Consider the following 27,003-nt stretch of genomic DNA (forward strand, 5'->3'; position numbering starts at 1 on the left):
TTATCAGATCAGCTAAGCTAAATGCAATGGACTGGCATTCCTAATTCGTGGTCTTGAATCAGCCCTTTACCCTTGTATAAGATGCACATATAAGCGCTCAGTTACTGATGGGGCCTCTCCAGCGCGTGCCTGGCCCTTGGCCACAGCCTGTTCCTTCTAGATATGTGGGCAGCATTATCAGGGGAAAGAAGGGAAGCGCTAAAGTCTGACCTGGGCTGCAATTATGTAATGTAATTCTGGCTTGCTTGCCAACCAGCCCTGACCTTGGGCAAGTTATTTAACCTCAGTATTCTCATTTTTAAAGATGGAAACAATGTTACCTACAAAATAAAGATGTTTTGAGGCCTAAATGGGATAATGTGAAAGTGCCTCATCCACAGAGGTTACTTCATAAACATGCTTTTTCATTTCCATTTAGTCGTCATAGTCTCTCTTTCCACAACTTCCTATTGGGCTGGTCCTCCTGGGATTTCATTCATTCATGCATCAATTCTCTCACTCGTTCATTCCATTATTCACCCTCAGGGACTACGGTCAGTATCCAACGGGAAGAGGATAAAACCCAAACTCCTCTGGCTTATTCTGAGGCCCTTGACATCTTCCCCCTCTCAGTCCACCTCTGTTCTCTCTGACATCCCGCCACACCCGAACTCCAGTGTGGGGAATCACCTTTCCTTCCAGGCCCCTTCACCTCCCGTCTGCCTCCAGGTCTCGTCTTACCTTATTAGATCCAAAGAAGACACACTCCTTTTTCACGCCACCCAAACTTCAAGTCTCATTTCCTTCTTCCTGCCCTGACAAGTGCGGCCCACACGAACCTCTCTTTCCTGCGTGCATGGCAGCAGCACCGCACAGCTTTCCACTTGGTCTGCTCCTATGGTGGGCAGCTGATTTCACAGTGCACGAGTAACGGGGAGACAGCGGAGAAGGAAGGGGGTCGCTTGGCACAGCAGTGAGTACTCCTGCTTGCTCTGCTCCCTGGGGAGCTCCTTCTACCCCGAGTGGGGCCCCAGTCTGCCAATCTGTTCCCTGTAAACTCCTTGAAGAGAAGCCCATCTGTGTCCACTCTGTCCTAAGCCCTCAGAGGGGAGGTCTGCCAGGGGAACTAGAACACAGCCATTGAGGAAACCCACACAGCTCCTGGTACTAAGGCATCTCTACCTATATCTATAACAGGGTCCACCCAGCAAATGCAAGAGATTCCTCCTATTAGAACTAAGCGATGACTGAAAATAAGAAACACATACATGTACATCTCCAACAATAGATATGTAACTAAAAATTAAATCCCATTCACAATAGGGTCAAAACCAAAACATGAATTTAGTAAGAAATGTAATAAAGAAGAAAGCCATAAAACTTCACCCAAGAATATAAACTAAGCCCTACGTAAGGTAAGACACCAACAACCTTCGTGGCTGGGGAAAATAAATAACACAAAGACATCAATTTGCCTGTTAATCAATAAATGCTTTCAATTCCAATAGAAATATCAGTGGTATATTTTGGAACTTGATAACCATAAAGTTGATCTGAAAGGATGAATTTGTGAAATCAGCTAAGAAATTCTGGGGGAAACTTAGCCTTTAAGAATATGAAAGGGAACTTAGCCTTTAAGAATATCAAAATATGAGAATATGAAAACTGAAGTAAGCTGAGTAGCTGTGTTGCTGGTACCACAGATAGAATCCAGCATAGGCAAAGGAGGGAGCCCTGGAACTGAGGAGAGAATCTACAGTCAGGCGACGTTTCAAACCAGTGGAGAGGACTTGGATTATTCCGTTACTGGTGTCTTCATTCCACAGGTGTCCATGTGTGCCATCCAAAGTGTCAGGCACTTCCTAGGCACTGGGGCTACAAGAGTGAATGAGACCCAGTCCCACACGCATGAAAATTTTCTTCTAGTTGGGGAGACAAGTAGTAAACAATTGAATAAATGAAGTATAGACTGTAATAAATACTAAGGAGGAAGTAAACAGAGCCTTTCAATAGCCAAAATATGGAAGAGACCACTTTAGATACATGTTGGGACAACGGGGTGTCCATTGGGAAAAATGATAAACCTATAAACCTCCAAACACGAAACTATACAAGTTCTGGGAAAATATTCAAATTTCGACTTTTCATCATTTTGGAGAGAAGAGGGTTTGCCCAAGCATAACATGACACCCAATATCCTTAAAGGAAAATATTAACATTGTTGATTACCTAAAATAAATAACTTCTATGCCATAATATACACCACAAAAAAAATTTAAAGAGACAAGACGCCAGGTGCTAAGAGAAAATATTAACAAATATCTAAAAGAGGAATCAAGTTTATAAAAATAATAGGCAAAAATCATAATGTATAAGTAGAATTTTAAAAGACAAATTACTCAGTTAAGATGGATAAAGGATATGAAGAGGTACAAATGGCCAACATATGCAAAGACACACAACCTCACTAAATCACCTAAACTTACACGCCATTGAGATTCCCTTGTGGCTTAGCAGATGGGCGAGACTTTAATATTGAACACATTTACATCATTGTAATAGCTGATGTTGTCAAGATGAAGTTTAGGAAAGAGAAGAGTCACATTAATACTGTTTAATGGGAATGTAAATGGATACAATCACAAGAGAATAATTTATCAACATGTTAAAAATGTATACCCATTCCTCCCCCCCCAAAAAGTATTTCTACAAGTTAACTGAAATATTAGCAGAAACGTGCAAAGGTACGTAAAGATGGGAATGTCCCTTGCAGACTTATGTAAAATATAACAATAGTGAAAAATAACAATGTCCATTTCAGAAAAAAAATGTATATGTTCATAATATAGTATTAAGTGAAGAAAGAAAGTTATAAAAACTACGTAAAATATGGTTCCATTTGGGAGAGGAAACGTGTGTGCACATTGAATAAAAGCCTGGAAGGATATGAACCAAAACTAATATCAAGTGAAAAGCTCTGGAAAGAAGATTGGTTTCTGTGAGAGAGACTTTTTAAATATTCAATACGTCTGTATTGTTTGCCTTGAAGTACATCTTATTTTTATAATTTAAAAAAGATATTTTTGAAAGGAAGTAGTGATGAATGGATTAGAGAGCCTGGAACAGAAAAAAGGACATCAGTGGGAAAACTGGAGAAATCTGAATAAAGTCTGGAGTTGAGTACCTCGTAATGCACCAACGTTGCTTTCTTGGTTGTGACAGATGCACCAAGGTGGTGAAGGGGCTGTGAGAACTCCCTGTGTTATCTTGCAACTTCTCCCTAAGTCTAAAATTATTCCAAAATTCAAATCGATTAGAAGAAAAAGAGAGAGTTATACAGGCTCATACCCAAGACAGCCTGGGCAGCTGGAACCGTTTCGTTGAGGAAGAATTCGGGTTCCTACCGGTGTCTGTCTGTGGCCAGTGAGCGCCCCTTTCATGGGGACCCCTGCCTGGCCGCCTCAGGTCGGCAGGGATTATCTAAGGCAAGCCCGTGTTTAACTCATATCCTGAGTTCCGCTCTGAGGAAATGAAGGTGTAGGCTCACCCTTCTCCCCACCTCAGCGAGGCCAACTTCTCAGAGACCCCGCAGCAACCCCTGCCCTTTAGCCCCTACTCCTTTTTTTTTTTTTGAGACTTAGTTTTTTTAGAACAGATTTAGAGTCACAGCAAAATTGAGAGGCAAGCACAGAGATTTCTCAGATAGCCAGCCCCTGCCCCACACAGGCACAGCCTCCATCATGATCAGTGTCCCCAACCAGAGTGGTACATTTATTACAATTGATGAACTTACATTGACACATCATGATTACCCAAAGTACACAGTTTTCATTAGGGTTCGTTCGATGTACATACATCCTAGAGGTTTGAACAAATGTATGGCAGCATGCATTCACCATTATAGTGTCGTAAGAGTATTTCCGCCTCTCTGAAAATCCTTGGTGCTCCACCTATTCATCCCGCCCACTCAGTCCCTGCAACCACTGATCTTTTTACGACCTCCATAGTTTTGCCTGTTTCAGAATGTCATATAATTGGAATCATACAATATTAGACTTTTGAGAACGCCTTCTTTTACTTGGTAATATGCATTTAAGTTTCTTCCATGTCTGTTCATAGCTTGATAACTCATTTCTTTTTAGTGCTGAATAATATTCATTTTTTTTTTTTTTTGGATATACCACAGTTTGAATAGTCATTCATTCACTTACTAGAGGATATTTTGGTTGTGTCCTAGTTTGGGCAATTATGAATAAAACAAACATTCGTGTGCAAGTTTTTGTGGGAACATAGTTTTCAGTTCATTTGGATGAATACCAAGAAGTATGATTACTGGGTCATATGGTAAGAGTATTTAGTTTTATAAGAAACTACCATCTGTCTTCCAAAGTGGCTGTACCATTTTGCATTCCCACGAGCAGTGAGCGAGTGTCCTTGCTGCTCCACATCCTCGTCAGCATTTGGAGTTGTCAGTGTTTCAGATTTTGGCCTTTTTAATAGGTGTGTAATGGTATCTCATTGCTGTTTTAGAAGCACCTTTTCATATACTCATTTGCTATTTGTGTATCTTCTTTGGTGATGTGTCTGGTAAGGTATTTAACCCATTTTTCAATCAGGTTGTTTGTTTTCTTATTGTTAAGTTCTAGGAATTATTTGTGTATTTTGGATAATAGTTCTTTATCAGATGTGTCTTTGGCAAATATTTTTCCAAGTCTGTGGCTTGTCTGCTCATTCCTTTGTCATTGTCTTTTGCAGAGCAGAAATGTTTAATATTAATGACTTCCAACCATCAGTCGTTTTTCATAGACCCTGTCTTTGGTGTATCTAATAAGTTATACCATACCCAGAGTCATCTAGGTTTTCCTTCCGAGAGTTTTCATTTTATGTTTACATTTAGGTATGTGATTCATTTTAGTTAATTTTTGTGAAGGGTGTAAGATCTGTCTAGATTCATATTTTTGCATGTAGATGTCCAGTTCCAGCACCGTTTGTTGAAGGGACTGTCTTTGCTGCATTGTGTTGCCTTTGCTCCTCTGTCAAAGATCAGCTGACTGTATTTATGAGGGTCTATTTCTGTGCTCTCTGTTCTCTTCCATTGACCTATTGTCTATTCTTCACCAATGCCACACAGTCTTGATGACTGTAGCTTTATTTTAAGTTTGACTTCAGATAGTGTTAGTCTCCTGACTTTTTTCTTCTTCAATATTATGTTGGCTATTATGGATCTTTTACCTCTCCTTATAAACTTTAGAATCAGTTTGTCAATATCCGCAAAATAACTTGCTGGAATTTTGATTATTTGGTTTTTTTACCTAGATTCTTTATCTAACCTAGACCCTACCTCCTCCCACTGGGGACCCAACATCCGCTTTCCATTCTAGAATGGCATGGATTTGGACACAGGAGTGAGGTCTGGGGCTGTGTAGAGTTAAAGAGGCAGGTGGGATTTGACAGTGGCAACACGAAGCTCGTAATAACAAAAAGGATGCACAAAATCTACACCCCTCGCCCTTGTTGCCATTGCTAGTGACCTCAATGGGAGGAGCAGACTGGATGGGAATTACGAGGACACTGCCAGACACTACTTTCTGCAAGTCTTTCTTAGGTTTATGAATTCCCTGACCAGAAGGCCTTGGAAAGAAGGGGCCGAGCCCCATGTGACTGCCTGCCTCCTCTCTCTGTCCAGGCTCCACTTCCTGGTGTTTGACACAGAGGAGGTCCATGACGTGCTGCGCATCTGGGATGGGCCCGTGGAGAGTGGGGTTCTGCTGAAGGAACTCAGCGGCCCGGTGCTGCCCAAGGACCTGCACAGCACCTTCAACTCGGTCATTCTGCAGTTCAGCACCGACTTCTTCACCAGCAAGCAGGGGTTTGCCGTTCAGTTCTCAGGTCTGTGCTTGTCCTCTCTGTTTGTCCTGCTACATGATGCCAGCCTCCCTTCCTCCTTCTTCAAGTCCCTCTTTCCCCCCGCATCTCTCCACTTGTGTAAAGACGTTTATTGAACATCTGTCGTGTGCGTGGTACATGGTAAATGCTTGTTTAGATATCATGCTGCTCTTACTTGGTGTGGGGGAAAGACAGGCAGGTTAATACACACTTATGTACAAATTGATAAGTATCTGGAAGACGAAATATAAACTATGATGCTCACCTTGGAGCCTCCAGGAAGATGTTCCAGGAAAGATGATGCCCCAGCTCAGACCTGAAGGCAAGTAGAGATTACAGGAGAAAAGATGGTGTTTCAAGAAGGAAGTAGTCAACTATGACATGGGGTTGGCATTACCACTGAGTGGGACTTTGGAGCATTTTATGGACGCCTATTAGATGAAAAAGGGAGAAAAGGGCATCGTAGGGGCAAAGAGCACATGAACAAGTGCAGAGGCAGGATAACAGGTTCAGAAGTGGAGGGTTGTCCACTGGGGCTGAAACATGGGGAGCGTGGAGGGAATCAGGGGAGCTACAAGGTGGCAGTGGTTTGGGATGTGGTTATGGAAAAACTGGTCTGGCCTGACGCACAATCCGGTTCTTAATTTAGTAAAGGTCTGTTGGCCAAATGTGAGTAATCTAAAATCAATTAATTATGTACTGCAGTAGCTAATTATGGAGGAACATGACAAAGAGCCACCAAAAATGGGCAATGCTCAAACATTAAGTCCCAATAGTAGATAATTTCTATGATTGGTCCTGCCTCTCCCTGTGATGCATAATCTCATCTCCTCTCAAGTGCCTCTTCCATCACTCATCTGCCTGCACAAGTGACTCTGCCTTGGTTTGTGCTTATGTTTATTATACAGCAGCTGTCTTCATTACCATCTCCTTACTCCACTGTCTGGGTGAGGCGGGTTTCCATGGTGATTCCGGAGCAAGCCATGGCTCTGCCTCCACAGTCTCACCTGGTTGGTGTATCAGCTAAGGATGGTCGGGTATATCTCCAGCACCAGTGAGGCTGTAATAGGGTTACAGACCCTACTTCTAGCTCTTTTATGACCCATCTTCTCCATATTGATGAACATTTAGCAGTATGTGGGGTAGATGAGAGTCTCCAGGGTCAAGTTCATTTATACTTGTTAATTTGCCCACTTAACATTCATGCAGGCTTCCAGCCTAGTGAGGAATAGCTCCTTGCAAGGTTCATTGGGGATCTTATTTGAAATCCTGGCACTCATTCACCCGTGGAGAGAGTCCCTGGGGACCACTGAGTAACACTGAACTTGTCTAAGATGAGGGTTCCAGAATGGGACAACAAGGGAGTCATATTAGATAAGCATTTTCCGACATCTGTACCCTGGGGTTCCATAGACCATTAATTGGTATTGCAGATAAAAGAAGTTTGCATGATCAAGTTAATGTTGGGAAGGTGCTTAGGTCGAGGCAGACCTAAAGAGGTTGTCTATAATTCGAGGCCTCTCAGAACTTTTTATCTCCTAATGCAGATAAATTCAGAAAGTGTTGGTAGGTCACAATTCCCAAACATATTGGGCCATGGATGACTTATTTCTAGGCCATCTCAAGAGACCAGCACTTCATGGAACAAACTTTGAAAATTGCTGGTATAAGCAATAGAAGGATCTCCCAGCAGTGAGGAGAGTAAAGAGACGACTTCGTTCACATTCTGGGGAAAGAAGTATTATGAATAATTAAACTAGACATTTATTTTCTCTGACCCTGCCCAAGCTGATGAGTATGGCTTTAAAAAAAAAAAAAAAAAAAAAAAGAAGCCCATAATTGTACTGAAAATTTCCCGCATGGATTTTTGCATTATTTTTCCTCCACTGTGTCCTCGGTGTTGCCACATGGGACAGAGTCCCTGGGCACTCTCATGAGCCGTGCCTTTGCCCAGCAGCTCCGGCTGCTTCCTCATGCATTGCCCAGCTCTTAGAAATACTATTGCTCCTTCAAGGTTCATCTCAGATGCCACTTCTTCCTAATAGCCCCATTCAGAATAAATTGCTATAGCTCGTGGCACCCCCAGCACTTTACTCCCGACCCTTCAGCACTTTATCAATTCCAGACACTCTGTTTGCTATTGGAGCTGGCCACCTTCCTGCCATGCCACAGAAAGCTCTTAGAGCGTAGGGGCCACGTTGTGCCAGTTGGCCTCCTCCACGGGGAATGCATGCAGCAGGTGCTCACTCACTGCTTACTGAACAATTGGGCTCATGGAGACGTGAACAAATAAATGGATGGTTTTCTCTAACACGAGGTTTTCCTTGGGCGAGCCACCCAAGAAAAGCATTGCTTAGATCCACAGGGAAGAGAGTGGACTCCAGGAAGGCCGTGACAACCTGGCCTAGAGTTCTGGGTGTAACCGCGGTTCAGGAAAGGTCAACTTCCCTGTTGCTGTCATTGGTTAGCAAATACCAGGACTACACTAGGGAAGAGAGAATGGCTCACCCCATGTTAACTTTATAGTGTGTGTTTGACAGGGGATTGTACAGAAATGCCAGAGACGATTAGTGCAGGCTTGGCTTTATTAAGTAAACATAACTGTGCAACATTTAACATCCTGTCTGTACCACGTGGATCCAGCCTTTCCCCAGGGGCTTTGCCAAGCAGCTCAAATACAGGAGCATTAAAGAGAGAAAGCGAGAACAAATAAAGGTAAGGGAGAGCACCAAAGGAGAGGAAAGCATAATCACTGCCATCTATCGAGCAGGCACCACACTAAGCTCTCTACTACACTCTCTCTTATAATTTTCACAGAAACCATAAGGTTTAAGCACCATTATTAATTCATGTTGCAGATGTGGGCTCTGAAGCCCAAAGAAGTTTCTCCTACAAGGTCATCTAGTTAATAAGTAGCGGGGCCTGGATCAATACCCCTGTGTCTGGTTCCCAAATCCAGGCTCTTAATCATTGCGCTCTATTGCCTCCCATATAAATAATCTTTCTGAGTATGGTCCGAACAGTGAGCTATTTTTCTTCCAAGGAATAATTTACATGTGTACAGTGCACTGGAAAGCCAGAGATGAAAGCTAAGTCTGTTTTTAATTGGGAAGGAAGATTGATTCTTATTTGGCTTTATAAATAAATTCAGAAAGTGTCAGATGGTGATGATTTGTTCATTTATTTGTTCATTCGACAAATATTTACTGAGCACTACTGTGTGCTGGGTACTGTTCTAGGCCCTAGGGAAGCAAAACAGCCACGGTCTCTGTTCCCACAGAGATGCACAGTGATATACAATAGAGAGGCAAACAAATAAATTATCAAGATTATTACAGATTGTTCTATGAAAAGAACAAAACAGGATAATATGATAAAGTTTATGGAAGAGGGTTAAAGGATGAGCCCAGAAGAAGGTGATCAAAGAGGCCTGTCTGAAGAGGTGGTACTAGAGCTGAAAACTGAATGACAAGATGGAGCTGGCATAAGAAGATCTACGACAGGGTCATTCTAGGCAGAAGGACCAGCACATACAAAGGCCCCGGGGGTAGGTGGGGAGAAGGCTGAGCTTGCCGTGTTGGAAGAAGATTTTATAAATGTGGCTAGAGCATAGTGATAGCGAGTCATTGATGGTGTTAATGATCGAAACTGGATAAAAGCAAAAGGTAAAAAATAATCTCAAAAGAGGAGGGCTTTAGGTACCATATTCCAGTAATCAACAAACTTTCTCCTTAAAAAAGTAAATATTTCAGGCTTTATGGGCCATATGATTTTTGTCTTATTAACTGAACTCTGCCATCAAATCACAAAAGCAGCATAGACCATATGTAAACAAATGAGCGTGCTTGTGTTCCAATAAAGCTTAATTTGCAGCAATAGGCATAGAGCCAGATTTGGCTGTGGGTATATTTTGTTGTATACTGTCTTAGGTGTGACTGAGTATAAGGTATTAGATACTATAACTCCAGACTTGTCTATACAATCCTAGATCTTATAATTAGTGATATGAGTATGTACATTTCTCTAGGCTGTTGCTTCTCAAACTTTTCCACTGAAGTCCTCCTAATAGCAGAAGAGAGTGAATGCCTAATTTCAGATCTGGAGGGTGCAAGACCCATAAAATCTCTTTGAGGCTTCGTGTTTTTGCTTAAGAAGAACTATTATGAATGTTACATTCTACTCCATAATAAATTCATTTATTTTAGTGTAAAAGTGATTTTTCCCAAAATTTTTAAGAAAAACTGACCCTCCAAGCAAATGAATATTATTGATCCTGTGGCCTCCAGAACCTCCTGGGGCCTGCCGACCGGTCTATAAACAGACTTAAGTGGGGACTATGGAGACAGCTGGAGTTGTTCAGCTGCCTCAGAACCCTTTCTCTGGATTTTCTCCTATACCATTTCCTTTGGTGCGTTTTCTCATGCTTCGCTCATTCATTCACTCATTCTTTTATTCCCTTATTTTTTCCTATCATTTATTTGATGTTCACTTTTAAAACACCTGCTTTGGATTACACATCTCCAAAATTCCTGAGTTTTTTTTTTTTATTTTTTATTTTTTTTAATTTTTAAAACATCTCAGCTACTTGTATTTGTTTTGAACTCTACTTTGTTTTGAATGTCAGATTTTTCTTTGGTTCCAGCCTGATGGTTCTTTGATTGTTTGCCAAGGGAGAAAGAATATGGCTTTTACCCGACTGAGTAATTCCATGCAACTTCACAGCCACTGCTCAGTGCTCAGGCAGCCAACTTCCGAACTCCTTTGCAGCCCCTTCTGATTGGATTTGGAGTTTATACTTAATTATGTTGTCACTCCCATATACTGATCATGTAGCTACATTATACAAAATTATAAAGCTTATCTATGGATCAAGACTTGTATCGTTCAATCAAACTAAACTCAGTTCTTTGATTATAGCAGTGTGATCACATTTAACTCATAATGTGTCGTGGTAGGTGGATGGCAGTGATGGTAAAGATACCGGTAGAATAGGTGTTGGTCACAAGTGGTGGTGGAGGTAGTGACAGTAATGGGGGTGAGGATGGAGACGGTGGCACTGTGGCCACAGCTGATGACACTGGTGGGAGGTGACAGAGAGGGAGGCAGTGGCACCGGTGTTGAAAGTTGTGATGTCAGTGAGAGTGATGCACTAGGAGCCTCATTGTCGGGCAGACAGCGAGGCAACCCCACTTTCTCTTCTGTTTTCTTGTCCCAGTATCCACAGCAACATCATGCAATGACCCAGGGGTCCCACAGAATGGGAGCCGGAGTGGCAACAGTTGGGAAGCTGGTGACTCTACGGTGTTCCAGTGTGACCCTGGCTATGCCCTGCAGGGGAGCGCAGAGATCAGCTGTGTGAAGATTGAGAATAGATTCTTCTGGCAGCCCAGCCCACCAACGTGCATCGGTACAAAGCAGCTGCAGTGTGAACCCTGCCCTCTGCCCTCAAGTCACCACTTGAGTGCTCCAGAACCCCCACCCACATAAGTGGCAGCTGCATCTTGAGCCTGGATAGGAGAATTGGGACAGTTAAATGTTGCAGAAAACCCCATATTTACTCTGTTTTGCATGCACATACACTCACTCACATTCACACACTCACACTCTGCACATTACAAATTCTTCAGTCTCCAAAATGGTCCCTAAGATTTCTAAGCTAGGCATGTCTGTTCCTTTTCTCCTGGCCTAGGATGTACAGGTTGGAAGGGGCACAATGGGTCATCTTGGGTAGCCGGGTCAGCAGGTTCCGAAATGACCCTTCCATTCCTGAAGCACTTAGAAGGGTACGCACAGGCTCAGGTATAAAGGAAAAAACCCTGTTCTCTCTCTTTTTCGAGGAAATTATTGGTTATCTGGATGCTGGTTCTCTAGATCTGTCCTCAGTCTTAAAATCTCCCCATTTGACAGATGAAGAAATGGGGATTCTGAGATGTGTCCAAGGTCATGTAGCTTGTAGGGGCTGGGCCTGAATAATCTTGTTCCCTAGCAACCCGAGACCAAGAGGAGGATGGAACTTGAAGGGAGAGGAGGACAGGAAAGAAAGAGAGAGAGAAAGAAACATTCCAGGTACTCACTTCTACATGGCGCTTTTCTCAGGCAAAATACTGAATGTATTTCTCATGTCAACAATGAGTGTTAGAAGGGAACCAATCGTCATTGAGTCCTTACTGTGTGCCAGCCCCGTAGTGGACACTTATTTATACAACCTCATTTTACTTTCCCTGCAGCTCTCTGTAATGAGCACCATTCCTTCGTTTTATAGTTGAGGAAACTGACACTTACACTAATTTGAATATCATGCCCCAAATCACAGAGCTAGGATATGACAGAACCAAAATTCACAACTGAATGCAGAGCCTTTCATTTTCCTCCTCCCACACTGACTCCCATGCTGCAGATGGGTTCAGGGGACTTCTTGAGACATATACCCCTGTACTGTCCACCCGGGGATGCCTGCACCTCTTGCCACAGAAGCTCATGGGAGGCACTGTCCAGGCATATAAGGACTGGCCTTTGCTCGTCATGCTCTGAGGCCTGGCATTGAAGGTAAGGCCCTAAATCCTGTCCCTCAGTGGTAATTAGGAGTCACCTGGGTATGTGTGACAGGAGCTGGTGCAGGTACAGCAGACAGGAAGTTGAGATCTGGGTTCCAGAACCAGCTCAGTTCTCAACTACATGTGATATGTTGGAAAGAGTATAGGATACTGAAGGAGAGAGATCCACATTTAATTCCTGGCACTGCCACTTACTAGTTCAGTGGCCTTGAGAAAATTGTTTCAACAATTTTTGACAGTTACCTCAGAGGAGAATCAGTTTCCTCATCTGTAAGATAAAAGCAAATACCCTTCCCTCATGGCATTGTGGGGTGAGCACACAACTAATCCTAATATCAAAAAATTCTAATTTCTCTCCTTCCCTCCTTCCTTCCTCTGTCCTTCCTCCCTTTCTTCGTTTCCTTCTCTCAAGGTTTTAGACTCACTTCCCTTCTGTGACCAGAATCTTATGGTCAAGAGAATTCTGATAAGGCCTTGGAGGGAATCAGATGACCTCTGAGGCCCCTTCCGAAATCAGCATTCTGTACAGCGGTGATTCCTTGAGCTTATCTGACAGAAAAGCAGGTCCTGAGACGAGACTGTCCCAGGTGGAACAGGAGGGTTGGCGAGAGCAGTAAATGGGCAGCGAGCAGGGCAAAGAGGTTAATTCCGCTTTCACTGCCCATTGCTCTGCACTGCGAGGCCTGGGGAATGTTCCTCGGGCAACAAAATGAGTGTTTTCGCCTCTTCTCTCAAACAATCTGGAAATCCCAGTGACAAGCCCCTAATTTTCAGCTCTCTTGGCCGTCTGCCATGACTGGTCTGACTGGCCTTGACATCCCTTCATTACAGGGAGGAAGCGAAGGAAGAAAACAAGTATTTACTGCATGTCATCTCCATGGTAGGCAGTGAGCTGGACATAGGCACCGATTGCAGATAGAATCACCATGTGGTTCTAAGTTGAGAACTCAGGTTCTGGACCACCTGGGTTTGAATCTGGTTTTACCACAGAAGCTACGTGACCTTAGACAAATAACTTCTTCCTCTCCTCCCTTATAAAATAAGAGTACCTACCTTATAGGGTTGTTTTGAGGATTACATGAGATAATACTGTAATGCTCTTAGAACAATGCTTGGTTCATTGTAAACACTGTCTGTGTCAGCAGCCATTAGCATCGTTATTTTTGATGTTTCTTTTATAGATGAGGAGATGGAGGCTCAGAGAGGTGGGAGAGCTTGCCCAAACTCTCCCAGCTAGTAAGTGGCATAGTCAAAATGTAAACCTGGGAATATGCAGCTTCCAAATCAATGGCCTTTTTCACGACTCCCACCCCTCAGAACAGCCTGCCCACTTCTTAGCCATCCAGAATGATCCTCTGCCAACTTTGGGAGTTGGGGGAAGAAAACTGAGGGCCGTTTCAGAAACTCCCAGATTCACCCCACCTTGGCAAACTCAAGGGAAGACATCCCTGAGCTGTGACAAAGGGCTGGGCCAGGTAGCCCTGGCCCAAATGGAGGCATCGTTGTGCCTTCTTGGGAAGATCCCTCAGGGAGCTAGGCAGCTGACATGACACAGATTTTCTGCTCTCATTGGCTGTGTCATGCTGTGTTTCTAGGCCAGCCTACATAAGGCCGCTCCTTGTGGACTGGACAGTGTGTTCTTGCTCTGTTAAGTTCCAGGTTTTATCTTGATCACACAGGCCTCTAGTCTGTCCCATTCATCTAACCATCTTATCTAGAGAAGGCTCAGTGGAGAAGGAGTGAGTGAGATACAAGGCAGACCGGACTCAAGGAGCCATCCTTACTCTCATAGATGCTCTTGCACCTGGGGCTTCCCTGCCAGCCCGCAGGTAAGAACAATCCTCCCCACTCCCACTGCCACCAGCAGTTCCAAGGCAATGCAGAAGAATGGGAAAATGACGGACTTTGGAGTCAGACAGATGTGGGTTTGAGTCTGAGTGACTCTGGGCAAGTTACTTAACCTCTCTGAGCCTCAGTGCCTCCTTTTTTAAACCAGGAAGAATAATCCATACCTCAGTGAGTTGCTATGAGACATAAATGAGATAATGTATCCAAAACGTTACAGGTCACATCTAACATTTGATAGGTGCCCATTTGAGTCTTTCTGGCACTCAAGTCGGTTTTTGAGGTATATTTTCCACAGAAAAACACTCTACTCATGACCACTCAGCTGTGTTAGGACTTTTATGGCCTGGCTTGAAGACCTACCGTTTTTTAAGAGACCTTGTTAGGGGTTGATCCAGCCTTTTAAGTGCCACTCTGAGTAAAAGCTGTCCTGTGGGGCAATAAAGATCAGCTTTGTGACAAGCAAGCAGCTGCTGTTAAATTCAGTCTTCTTGGGTACACCCTTGTCTCCTACCTCTATGTCCAGTCTTGTCTTCTCTTAAACAGCTCTCCATGTTCCTGTGGGCTCACTATTTGCCTGCTCCACTGCCAACCTCCGATGGTGCCCTGTCATTTCAGACTGAGCTATATTTAGAGTCTCTGCCATCTTATCCTGTTAATGACCCCATACTCGTCCCAGCCTCCACTTTGTCAAACCCTCATGCTACAGAGCAGTAACCCAGCCAGTTAAGGGAGAACTTCATTCAAGATCTGGGAAGCACCCTGGGGGTGGTTCTATTTGAGTGACTTGCTGTATTGCTGGCCACCTTCCCTCTCACCACCCGCTGGAAAGACCTGTCACCTCAGGGGAGGGAGACCACCATGGACTAATTGGGGATCTTGTAAAATCTCCATACTACTGAGTCATACATGCTGTCTTGGACAAGGTCTTTTGGAAAATTGGAAGGTATCTGCAGCCCCAAGCAGATGCCAAGAACACTGGTAATGTAGGAGGCCAGCAAGCTTGGCAGGTGAACGTGATAATATTTGCCACTCCTCCTAACACTGAGTGCACTAGAACTCTTGGTAATACCCACAATGCTCACCCAGGTACCGGCTGTGAGGCAGTAGGAGGAGACCAGGTATTTCATGTGTCTAAAAGGTGCATGGCGGCTCCAGATATGGACTGCTTGCGATATGCCAAATGCTTTGACATCTCCAAAATCAAATTACCTTTTTTTTTTTTTTTTTTTTTTTTTTTTTTTTTTTTTTGCAATAGAGGGAGAACACTGAGGTCCAGAGAGGTAAGGTCAATTCCCTAAGGTCAGACATTCCTGGCAGAGCTAGGGATTTTGTTTTGTTTTTGAATAATTCCTTGAGGTGACATTCACATAACATAAAATTAACAATTTAAAAATGGACACTTCAGGGACACTTAGTACATTCATAATGTTGTACAACTAGCACCTCTAATTCCAAAACATTTCCATTGCTTTAAGGTAAAACCTCATACCCGTTACATCCCACCCTCCTCTTGGCCCCCAAAGCCAGGTACTAACTTAGGTGTATTGGTCCTTCCTCTACTGTGCCTACGAATAACCCTAAAAACATGACCCGCAAAGGGATCAGTCTGACCTTGTCTTCCCTTCTTCTCAGCGCCTTGTGGGGGAGACCTGACGGGACCATCGGGGGTCATCCTGTCTCCAAATTACCCCGAACCCTACCCACCGGGCAAGGAGTGTGACTGGAAAGTGACCGTCTCGCCGGACTACGTCATCGCCCTGGTATTTAACATGTATGTACCTTTCCCCTGAGTGGGAGACGGAAGGGTTCGGAGCAGCTAGGGGTTTCAGACCCGGGTGTCCAGGCGAGTAGACACACGTCTCCTGTGAGCAGAGTTCTGCATTCCACGGGAGGTATGGGAGTCCGAAAAAGCAGAGAAATTGCGTTTACGGAGTGTTTCCTCTGAGGTTTCACATATATCTTATTTAGTCCTTATCATGACTTATGAAGTAGCTATTATTATTATTTTATTATTTTCTTTTTTTTATCTCTGAAGATGTTGAGGTTCAGAAAGTAGGGAGGGCCGTGCTGGATCCTTTCGTGCTGCCCGCCTGCATTTTCCTCCTCTGCTCTCGCCTAGCTCCTGCCAGCAGCACACTCCCCAGCGTACAAACAGGCTCGGGTTTTTCTCAGGGGCTCCCCCATCTAGCTCCTGCACTATGTTCTTTATTCCTTTTAGCAGCAAGGTCTTCAAAAGAATTGTCTCAGCTTTCCTCTCTTTTCTCCCCTCCTGTTTCTTCCATAACCACTGAAATCTGGTCTCTGCTTCCACGGTTCCACTGGCAACTCCTCTGATAAAAGGCACCAACAAACTCCTGGTTGCCAAACAAAATGGAACTTTCCACGTTTCATCCTCTGGCACCTCTTGTTCCCTCCCTTCGTCCTCACCCTGCGTTTTCCCCTTGGGTTTTGTGAAGTTCTTCCCCTCTAGTTCTCCAACTTCTTCTGTGACTTCGCGCCTTCCTTTTCATGCCTCTCATCCTTTGCCAGGAAATATCATAGGCCTTTTTTTCTTCTCATCCACACTGCCTTCCTGGATAAGCTCATCCACTCCCATGGCTTTTGTCTCATAAATGAGAGACTCTCCTTCCAGACTTTTCTTTTGAGCTGCAGCTTCCTATATCCAACTGTTGGATGTCTCTGTCTGGTGCCTGCAGCTACCTCGGCTGCCACACCGTAAGCATGTCGCTCTCCCCACAAACGAGCTCCATTCTGAACATTGGGGAGGGGCGCCATTGTCCACTTTTACTGCTTCTTCTGTTAGTGACCAAGGTGTGGGGTCTGTGCTGCCTTAACACACTTCGTATTTTCCCGTCTTCTCCATCCTCCCAGCTATTATCTTGATGAAGCCCTATTATTTCTGCCACAGTCTCCTAACTGGTTCCTCTGCCCCCGTCTTGCCTCCCATGCCAATCTCTCCTTTAGCTAGAGTGTTCCTGCCATGCAAAGCTGTTCAAATAACCACCACATTTTCCATCTTAACACACGATGGAAATATACTCCTCGGCAATAAAAAGGAATGAGCTACTGATACATGCAGCAACATGGATGAATCTCCGAACATCACACTGAGTGAAAGGAAATAGACACACACAAAAAGTATGATTCCACTTGTATGACATTTTAGGATCAACCAAACTAATGTATGGTGAGAAAAATCTGTTCAGTGGTGGCTTCTGGCATGGGGAAGATTGACTGAGAAGGGGTACCTGCAAACTTGGGATGGTAGAAATATTCTGGGTCTTGAAATATATGTCAAAACTGATAGAGGGGTACACTTCATAGCTAATCATTTTACAGTGTATAAATTATGCCTCAATTTAAAAGCAAAGAAACAACAAACAAATAGATCTCTTATTTTAAAATCCTAAAGGACTCCTTCCCTATCAAGTAAAGTCCAAACTTTTGAGTTTCGCTCCAAGCGATCTGGCCCCTGCCTACCTCTCTACTCGGTCCCCCGACCCCATCCTAACCCCTGAGCTGCAGCCAGACTGAAGTACTAGCAGTTTCCAAGACTATTTCATGCCCTTGTGACTTTGCCTCTGCTTCTCCCTTCACAGTGGCCTCCTTGTCCCTCCTCATCTAACCACTGAGTGTCTTTTTCATCTCCCAGGACTCAGCTCCAGTTTGGCCTCCACGAAAGCTTCATTTTCTCCTCCCCGAGGAACTTCGTGTTGTGACCCTATTTGCCTATACCGACTTTAGACTGTGCTCTGTCATCTTCACATCCGTCGCTTCCTTTAGCCCCATCGCCATCTCGAAAGGGTGGTGTCTGACATATCCCCATGTCCTGAGCACCTCGCACAGCGCCCAGCATATTCGGGCACTCAGATAAAATCTGATGACTCGCGGAAGGCAGGGACAGTAGGAAGGCAGTTAGGAAAGAGCGGAACCATAATTTGTGACCAAGACTTACCCATTCCCAAACCCTTCCCTGGTAACTTGTGGAACAGCAAATGGGTGGAAGCTGAATTATGGGGGCAAGAAGACCATCACCACCCAGCAATGATGGGGTGACACTGCGGCTGACACGAGTGTGAGAGGGTGCCATGTGGGAAGGGGACCAGTGCACATCTGGCCCTACTCTCCCATCTCTTCTCTCTGCCAGCCCTGCCTCTTTTGTCCTAGAAATGCCGTGGCCCCCTCTCTCTGCCATATGTCTCAGCCAAAGGTTAGAACCGCATTTCATTCTCAGTCCAGCCAAATCGAGGATCACAGCCTGTGGCTGGGCTATGAATAAGTTTGCATCAGAAATCTGTTCTCTGCAAACTCCTTTGCTTTCATTCTGTTGTCTTCACCTTCGCATACTTGATTGGTACCAATTGCCTTTGCAGACATACATATCTAAGAGTGGAATGACTGCGTCATAGGGCGAGCGTATGTCCAGATCCAGTAGATATTGGGAAACAGTTTTCCAAACCAGTTCAAACTCCCCCAGCAGAGTATGAGAGCTTCAGTGGCTCCACATTCTTGCTAATCTGTGGTATTTTCCATCATTTTCACTCTAGCCATTCCAGTGGGATAAATTACATTGGAGAACTCTAATATTCAATTTACTCAACGAAGAAAGTTTTTTAAATGGATTTTTCCCTACTAGGGTCAGGATAGCTAAGAAAGAGGCACAGTTGTGGGTGCCAGAAGTGGGGTGGTAGCAGATCCCAAGGAGAGCTGAGAACTAGCCGGTGGATACAGGAAGGAAGCCGGAGTCCTCCGAGGGAGCAGGCCCCTTCCTGCCCGGGAATGGCCCCCTGGGTGGCCCTTTCTCCCTTGGGAAAGAAGATGCAGCATAGCATAATATAAAGATGTTTGAGGCAGAGAAGAGACCTGGGCTCTGGACCTACTCTGGCTGACCATTGGGTGACCACTGGTAACTCATTTTCCCTTCTATGCACAGTATACTGAATATAGACCACAATGTTGTACTGTAACCACCCAACTTGCTAAGAGACTAGATCACAATTATTCCAACCATTAAAAAGCAATGATCATTGTGACGGGATAGAGGTGCTCATCATCACTACGATGTCAATCATATTACAATATAGGAATGTGTGAGTCGACATATTGTATACCTTAAAATTACACAATGGCAAGTGTCAAATATATTTCAATTAAAATATTTTTTTAAGGAAAAGAGAATGTTAGGTTTGCAGCTCCAGCTTTCTGGATGCCGACTCTGGAATCTGCCTCCTCTGCCCCCGAGCCTACCTTATCCGTCTTTTCGTGCAGCTGGGAGGTCATGGGGCTTCATCCTGCCCCTCCCCACTGGGAATCCCGGGGGTTGGATGCCACTGGGATGGAGAGCTTGCTGACTGGGAGGCCCTGTCCTTTGGCTGAGGCCAGTACGAGCCTTTCTTTGACCTTAGTGGGGTGGGGACGGGATGTTTTTGTTCCCCAGCTTTAACTTGGAGCCCGGCTACGACTTCCTTCATATCTACGACGGACGAGACTCTCTCAGCCCTCTCATAGGAAGCTTCTACGGCTCCCAGCTGCCAGGCCGCATCGAGAGCAGCAGCAACAGCCTCTTCCTCGCCTTCCGCAGCGACGCCTCAGTGAGCAATGCTGGCTTCGTCATCGACTACACAGGTAAGGGCCCTGGTGGCAGAGACTACTGAGGGCAGGGCCATCCAGACCTGGCAGCGGGGAAGCTGGAGGGGAGTGAGGAGCGCATTGGGCTGCTTCACAGGGGGCCCACGCCAATCCTGGCGCCATTGCCACCTGCCAAGCACTTGCCTTCCCTGTGGCCCTCCAGGTAGCTTAGCCTTTCACACACATGTGCCCCAGGCCTGGGGAGAAAAGGGCCAGCATTCTCCTTACACCTCATTTCTATTTCTACATCTTTACTCTTTTCTCCTTTTTCTGTGATGGTCATTCCTAGGTCTTTCTCAGTCTCACAACCTCAGCCCGTACATATCAACTAACATCTTCCTGGTCACTCCCCTGCATTTGCTGAGGTTTATGAGATGAGGCTCAATCTTCCTCTCTACTCCAAAGCCTCCCACCACCCCGGCTAACTTTAGAGCCCATGAGGACAACCCATCCAACTCCTGGGGTCACAATGCCTGGACTTCTGTTCCAAGGACACTCCTTGGCCATACTCTGGATGCTTTCTGATACTTCTCGATCACAGTTCCTCATCCCTCTAGCTCCCCCATCCTTTTATTCTCATTGCACTTTTAGATTAACCAAGACAGATTGAATCGTGGAGGGCTCAAGAGCAGAGGGTGGCAGATTTTTTCTTAAAGGGCCAAAGAGGAAATAACTTAGGCTACGAGCCACATCATCCACAGCCACTCAGCTCTGCCACTGTAGCACTAAAGCGGCCAAAGAGAGAATACGAAGGAATGGGTGTGGCTGTGTTCCAGGAGAAATCTACTTGCAAACAACAGGCCTGGTTAAGATTGTCCGATTAACTGAATTCAGGGCTCATGCTTTCCACTTAGCAGCTGTGTGAACTTGGGCAAGATAATTTAATCACTTGAAAACTTCATTTCCTCTTCTATAAAATGATGGTGGAATAATTCCTATCTCACAGAAATATAAAGATCGATGAGATTCACGCATCAAAGCTCTTGGTGCGGCGCCTGACACATCTCAAGCATTCCGTAATGGTCAGGTAGCGGCTGTCTTAGTCATAAGGGCAGTTCCTGGCTCTCAAGCACTCCGCTTTCTTCCACTCTGTTATTCTCTTTTTGACCTTTTCTTCTTCCCTAATTATCCCAGAAACCATTATCCAAATTCTAGCTCCATTTCTTGCTTGATTTGTGAGCTTGGCAAGTTATCTCTTGGAACCCATTTCTCCATCTATGAAATGGTGGTAATAATAATTATGTTGCAGAAGGTTAAAATTAAAAGATATTATGTACTCTCATATGTATGAGTATAATATTCAGTATGTACTAAACACTCTACAGATACTCTAGAGATGATCGATTTTGTTATTGTTACTGTAACCCAAGTTCACCCAAGCCTCATCAGCCTGTGTGTACAAATGGAGTCACATTACCAGTTAAAATTAAAAAGTTTCTGGCTCATGTCCCCAATTGCATAACGTAGAAACCTCAGCAACCTTTTAAAGTGCCCTTTAATTAAATATTTTTGGCAACTCCTGAGAATATCTCACATGGGATCACAAATAATATCAATCACAATAACAGCTAATTTAGTGTCTATCAACAGCTGACACTGTCCTAAGCAATTTCCATCCGTCAACTCCTCGAAATCTTTGTAACTATCAATTGTCTGCTGTTTGTCTGCTGTTACAGTTCTAGAAGGCACCCGGTGTACAGATGAGAGAACGTTTTGCTTGTGGTCTTCTTTCCTTGTGTGGCTGGCCTGAGAAGTGGGTATTTTGCCATCCTCTCTTCCTCTGGACACCTGTCATTCGATAAACCTACTGTATTCAAACTTTTCTCCACGTGCTGATATCAGAACGAACTCTATCTCAGGCTGTGGAATTCTAACAGAAGGCTTGACTTCGACAAAGCCTGGGACCCCGTCACTCCAGCCCCTGCTCTCTTATCATCGTCATCATTTTTCTTATTATTCCCCTCTCTAATCACACCCTCATCAGTACCCTCAATTATCCTTCCCTGTGGGCCTTCGATTGGGTAGACCTTAAAAAACTGCACTCTTTGTTACAACCACACCCAAGTGGCTGAGCATAGCAAGAAAAAAAATCACACAAACATGGCACTTGGAGCCACCTCAGATAATATCCTTTAACCCCAGCCAAGCCTTAGCAACCACCAGAGCGACTTCTGACTTGTCCTACCAGAGGCTTCTCCGTGGTGTAGATTCTGAAATTTCACACCAAATGTCACCACATACAAGACGATTTCATTTCACCATCCCTGGGTATAGTAAGTTACCGGGTCGAAAATCTCTCAGCTTCCTCCCTAGTCATCTTGCTCATGGTCACCTGTCTGTGGCCACCTCTCTCATAGGTCTTCTCCACTGACTCCCTGGGCTAGAGCCACACCCCCAGGTCCTCTTTCCCAAAGAAGCCCTTTGCACTTTCCACTGTTGGCCCAAGACCATATCTAGAGGGGTCCTCAGGCCCAAAACACAGCCCCAGAGAATAAGGCCTACTCAGCTGTCATGGGAGCCAGCCGAGTGGCTGAAGGAAGCCAGTTACTGAGGAACGGGGAGAGGTGAGGCACAGCCACCTCCTTATTAGGATCTGTGGTACCAGTACCAAGATAAATGTGTCTTTTGGGGGCAGGAGTTACCTGGTGATACCTGGAGCTGCCTTCCATTCTTCTCAGATTGTACATCCCCTAATATTAGTCACCTCTCTACTGTGTCTTTCAGTGTCTGGTTAGGTAATCCATTTGCTGGGAGCCAGGGACCTCTGCCTTACCCTGTGGTCTCCTTTTTCTTATCCCAAGATCCCTGGATGTCTGGAATGGGTCTACTCTGCTACCTCAACGATATTCCCCCACGTTCAATATCTTCATAAGGGTGGCCTCCATCCCTAATTAACTGTAAGGCATTAAACAAGTTGCTTAATTTCTCTGAGCATCGCCTCCAAATCTTTCAAAGAGGGACAGTGTACTGTGTGAAAGAGTGGTGGTGAGGTGTGGTAAATGGGCTCAGCACCTCACAGAGTGCCCGGTGCTGGTAGGTACTTGGTACATACTTATCCACCCTCTTCCATCTCATTGCCTTGTTTCCTATATAATGGTTGTTTCATTTGCTCTGCCCTTGTGTGGAAGGGGGAATGGTTTGTACCCCTTTTCATGGGGCTAGCCCTGTAGAGCTAGGTACATTTTCTCATTTGATCATTGAAAATTATAAGGTGTGATTATGATGTTTTGCACACATATATGTATGAGGGTTGAATACAGGCATACCTCAGAGGTTTTGTGGGCCTGATTCTAGACCACTGCAATAAAGTGAATCAGACCATTTTTTTTGTTTCCTAGTGCATATAAAAGTTATATTTATACTGTACTGTAGTCTGTTAAGTACACGATAGCATTGTCTAAAAAAAAATGTACCTATCTTAATTTAAAATATTTTATTGCTAAAAAATGCTAACCCTCACCTGAGCCTTCAGGGAGTTCTAATCTTTTTGCTGGCGGAGGGTCTCGCCTCGATTTTGTGGCTGCTGACTGACTGGGGTGGTGGTTGCTGAAGGACAGGGTAGCTTTGGCACTTACTTAAAATAAGACAGTGAAGTTTGCTCTATCTATTGACTCGTTCTTTCATTTAAACACTTAGAGGCTATTGTAGGATTATTAATTGGCCTAATTTTAATATCATTGTTGTGTCTTGGGGAATAGGGAGACCTGGGGAGAGGGAGAGAGATGAGGGTACTGCTGGTCGGTAGAGCGGTCAGAGCACACACATTTATTGATGAAATTCACCATCTTCTACGGGTGCAATTTGTGGCACCCTCACCCAAAAATATTATAACGGTAAAATTCAAACAATACAGAAGCTTATAAGATGTACTCTAAATACCTATCAGCCTCTATAACTACCATCATCTGAGTACCATCAGTAACGATTTGTTATCTCATTCCAGATATTTTATGTAACTAAAAGTAACATAAATTCTAGACTAGGGGTTGGCAAATTTTTCCTGTAAAAGGCCAGATAGTAAATATTTTAGGCTTAGCAAGCCAGTTAGGCTCTGTTGCATCCGCTCAACTCCGTTGTTGTAATGCTAAAACAGCCATAGACAATATGTAAACAAATGGGCATGGCTCTGTGCCAATAAAACTTTATTTGCAAAAGCAGGCAGGGAGCCTGTGAACTGTAGTTTGCTGATCCCTGTTCTATATGAATGGGATAACATCATATGTACTAATCTAACATGGATGGTTATTGTTTGTTTGTTTGTTTGTTTGTTTGCTTTGTTTTGTTTTTTGCCCAACAATAATATAGATCTTGGACATCTTTCCATGTCAGTATTCAAAGACTTCCACCATTCTTTTTAAAGGCTGCTTGTATTTCAGTGGTGGCTCTGATTCAACCTTTTAAACCAGTTCTTTACTGGTTGAGTGTTTGGGTTGTCATTTTCAATCTTTGCTATTAGAATGTTTGGAAATAACCCTCATCTAATAGGACGAAAAGAAGCTGCTTCTTTTAATTTCCTCATTTTGGAGGGCTTGGGTTTTATTCATTATTATCATCACGATGTTTTAGTCATTTGGTTTTAGCATTCACAGCTAAGCTCTGGTTTGGCAAGCTGAAGACCTGATTTTGGTCTTAATTCTACCAATTAATAGTTGAATGGCTTGGAAAACTTATTCAGCCTCTCTGATCATCACATTCCTCATTGATAACCTGAACAGGAACATACCTGGCCCTGCCTGCTTCAGAGGCCATTGTGATATACAAATGAGGTAACAGATTGAAAAGTGCTTTGAAAATTATAAAGTGATATTCATATGTAAGATGCTATCATCATTATCATTATCTGTATCATCATAATTAATGTGATAATGTTGGAATGGTGAGCTCTTGCTCTGATGTGTAGCTATAGAACAGAGTCTGTAGTTGGAATCTTTGATGTGGTTGTTGATTTTCCAAGCCTTGAGGTATTCGGCAAATCAGTTCAGCATTCATTTATTAAGCCTCTATTGTGTACCAAATAGAGCCAGCCCTAGTGCCAGCTCCTGTGCTTGTTGCCTGGGTTACAAGAAGAACAGGTGATGGTCTCTGTCCTCTAGGAGTTCAGAACCCACTGGAAAGAAACACACTTACCTAAACTACCAATACAATCTCATAAAAAAGAAAAACAGAATTCTACCAGAGAGGTGAAATTCAGGAAACTTGCTCAGGAGAGAATGGTCTTGAAAAGTGTAAGTTTGCTGTACAGGGAAGGGAAGAAAGGACTTTCTGGCATTGTGTAGAGTTCCAGGGCGGTCATATCCAGCTGGGGTCCAATGCCAGTGCAGCGGTTACCTAAAAGCACAGTTGCTTCTATGAGGTAGACATTTATTCCCTTTCCGCAAAAGAAATCTGGAGACTGTCATCCAAGGCTGCTGAGCTGGCTCCGCCTAGGCTCCTTTTGTTCTTTCTGTTCTACTATGCTAGTATGTGGCTCCCACCCTCAAGGTTATCTCAGGTTCCACTGGAGGTCCAGCCATGACGTCTGAGTTCTAGACTGCGAGGAGGAAGGGAGTAAAGAAGGAAGGGCCAAAGCATTTTCTCAGCTAAGTCACCCTCCCTTGAGCAACTTTTCTAGAAATCCCATCATTATCCATTTAAGAAATATTTGTTAAGTGCCTACCATGTGCCCAGCACTGGACTACAGTAGTGTCCTCATGGAACCTACATTCTAGTGGAGAGAGATAGAAAAAAATAAGGCAAATCTATAACACATGAGATCGTGCTGATCCCAGTGCAGAGAAAAAGAAAAAAAAAGCAGGGAAGAGTGGTAGGGAGTGTTGGCGGGAGGAATATTGAAATTTTAAATAGCTGGTCGGGGAAGTGGCACCGAGAGAGAGACATTGAGTGAAGTCCTCAAAGAAGTGGAAGAGGAGCCGTGAGGATGGGGGAACGTTCTGTGCACAGAGGCCAATGTGGTTGGAGCAAAGTTACCAAAGGAACAATGGGAGTCGAGGCCATAGATGGGAGGACTGGAGCCAGAATGTGCAGGGCCTGGTCAACCTATTAAGATTTTGGCTTTTACTCTTAATGAGACAGAAGGCTATTATCTGATCTGACTGTGTTTATATCTCCGACCAGACCTAGTTGTCCAGGAGGCTAGAAGGTGTCCATTGTAGTTGGCGCCTTGATACTCTTTATAAAATCTGGATTGTTATTTAAGGGGCAAGGGGAAATGAGTATTGGGTGCCACAGCTAGTTATGCTTCTAACGAGCTCTGTGAATTTGGTCCCAAGTTACTTAATTTATTGGAACTTCAAATAAGATTTGACCCAGTTTGAATTTATAAAAAGGACAGATGAAATAGAAGACCTGGTGACAGTTCCCTGTCTCTCTGTGATTTGCATGCAGATCACCCAATGGCAGGTTGTATTCTTGTCAGAGACATTAAGTTTAGGGGGAAGACAGATTTGATGTTGGGGTCAAGGGGACAGACACATCACAGGACACACAATGAAACCACCAAGGAGTCCTCTACTAGGTGAGGGACCATTTTCTGGGTTCAACTTGAGTTTAAATTTAGTGGTCTATCTGGACTGCTCCACCCTTGATATGGGAAAAGACAAAGAGCAGGGCCCTCATCAGGGCCCCAGAGCACGCATGGCTGGGCTCAGCAGGATCACAGATTCTCAGAGCCCCCTTCCATCAGTCAACCAGCTGATTGGCAGCTGAACGACACTCTCAAGTCATGGCTGCCTCTTGTATAGGTAGCTTAAAAGGCACCCAGGTGACAATGACAGCTGTCAGCAGATTTCCTCCTGAGCCATTCATCTCTGAACTCTGATCCCTTCTACTCTGGCTCTTTCCTCCTTAAATCTGCTCTTTGAATTTGAGTCCTTCTGCAAGAGCTGTCAGCACCTCCTCGTGAGCCCCCATCTCTAGACCTCTCTGTAGTGTAGCCTCCAGCACTCTGATGGAACCCAGTTGCATTTCCCTGATAATGGCCAGCCTCAGCTGTGTCCTGACACTGCCTAGCCCTGACGACAGACCTCTTAACCATGAGTGGTCCTGGAACAAGGAGGGTGAGGAAAGGCAGCAGGGGATGGAAGTGAATGTTGGCTCCCACCTACTACTC

General features: G+C 44.4%; 1 protein-coding gene across 1 annotated transcript in view; it reads left to right on the forward strand.

The window, feature by feature from the left end:
* CSMD2 (CUB and Sushi multiple domains 2) overlaps nt 1-27,003 on the forward strand; it is a 571,413-nt gene that overhangs the window by 437,794 nt on the left and 106,616 nt on the right. The window contains exons 30-33 of the mRNA XM_025041387.1: nt 5,666-5,868; nt 11,081-11,272; nt 15,900-16,038; nt 19,705-19,892. Coding sequence (XP_024897155.1) covers nt 5,666-5,868; nt 11,081-11,272; nt 15,900-16,038; nt 19,705-19,892 — 722 coding nt within the window. The remainder of the gene's footprint in view (nt 1-5,665; nt 5,869-11,080; nt 11,273-15,899; nt 16,039-19,704; nt 19,893-27,003) is intronic.

Source organism: Pteropus alecto, unplaced genomic scaffold (genome assembly GCF_000325575.1).
Source record: "Pteropus alecto unplaced genomic scaffold, ASM32557v1 scaffold39, whole genome shotgun sequence".
NCBI classification, from domain to species: Eukaryota; Metazoa; Chordata; class Mammalia; order Chiroptera; family Pteropodidae; genus Pteropus; species Pteropus alecto.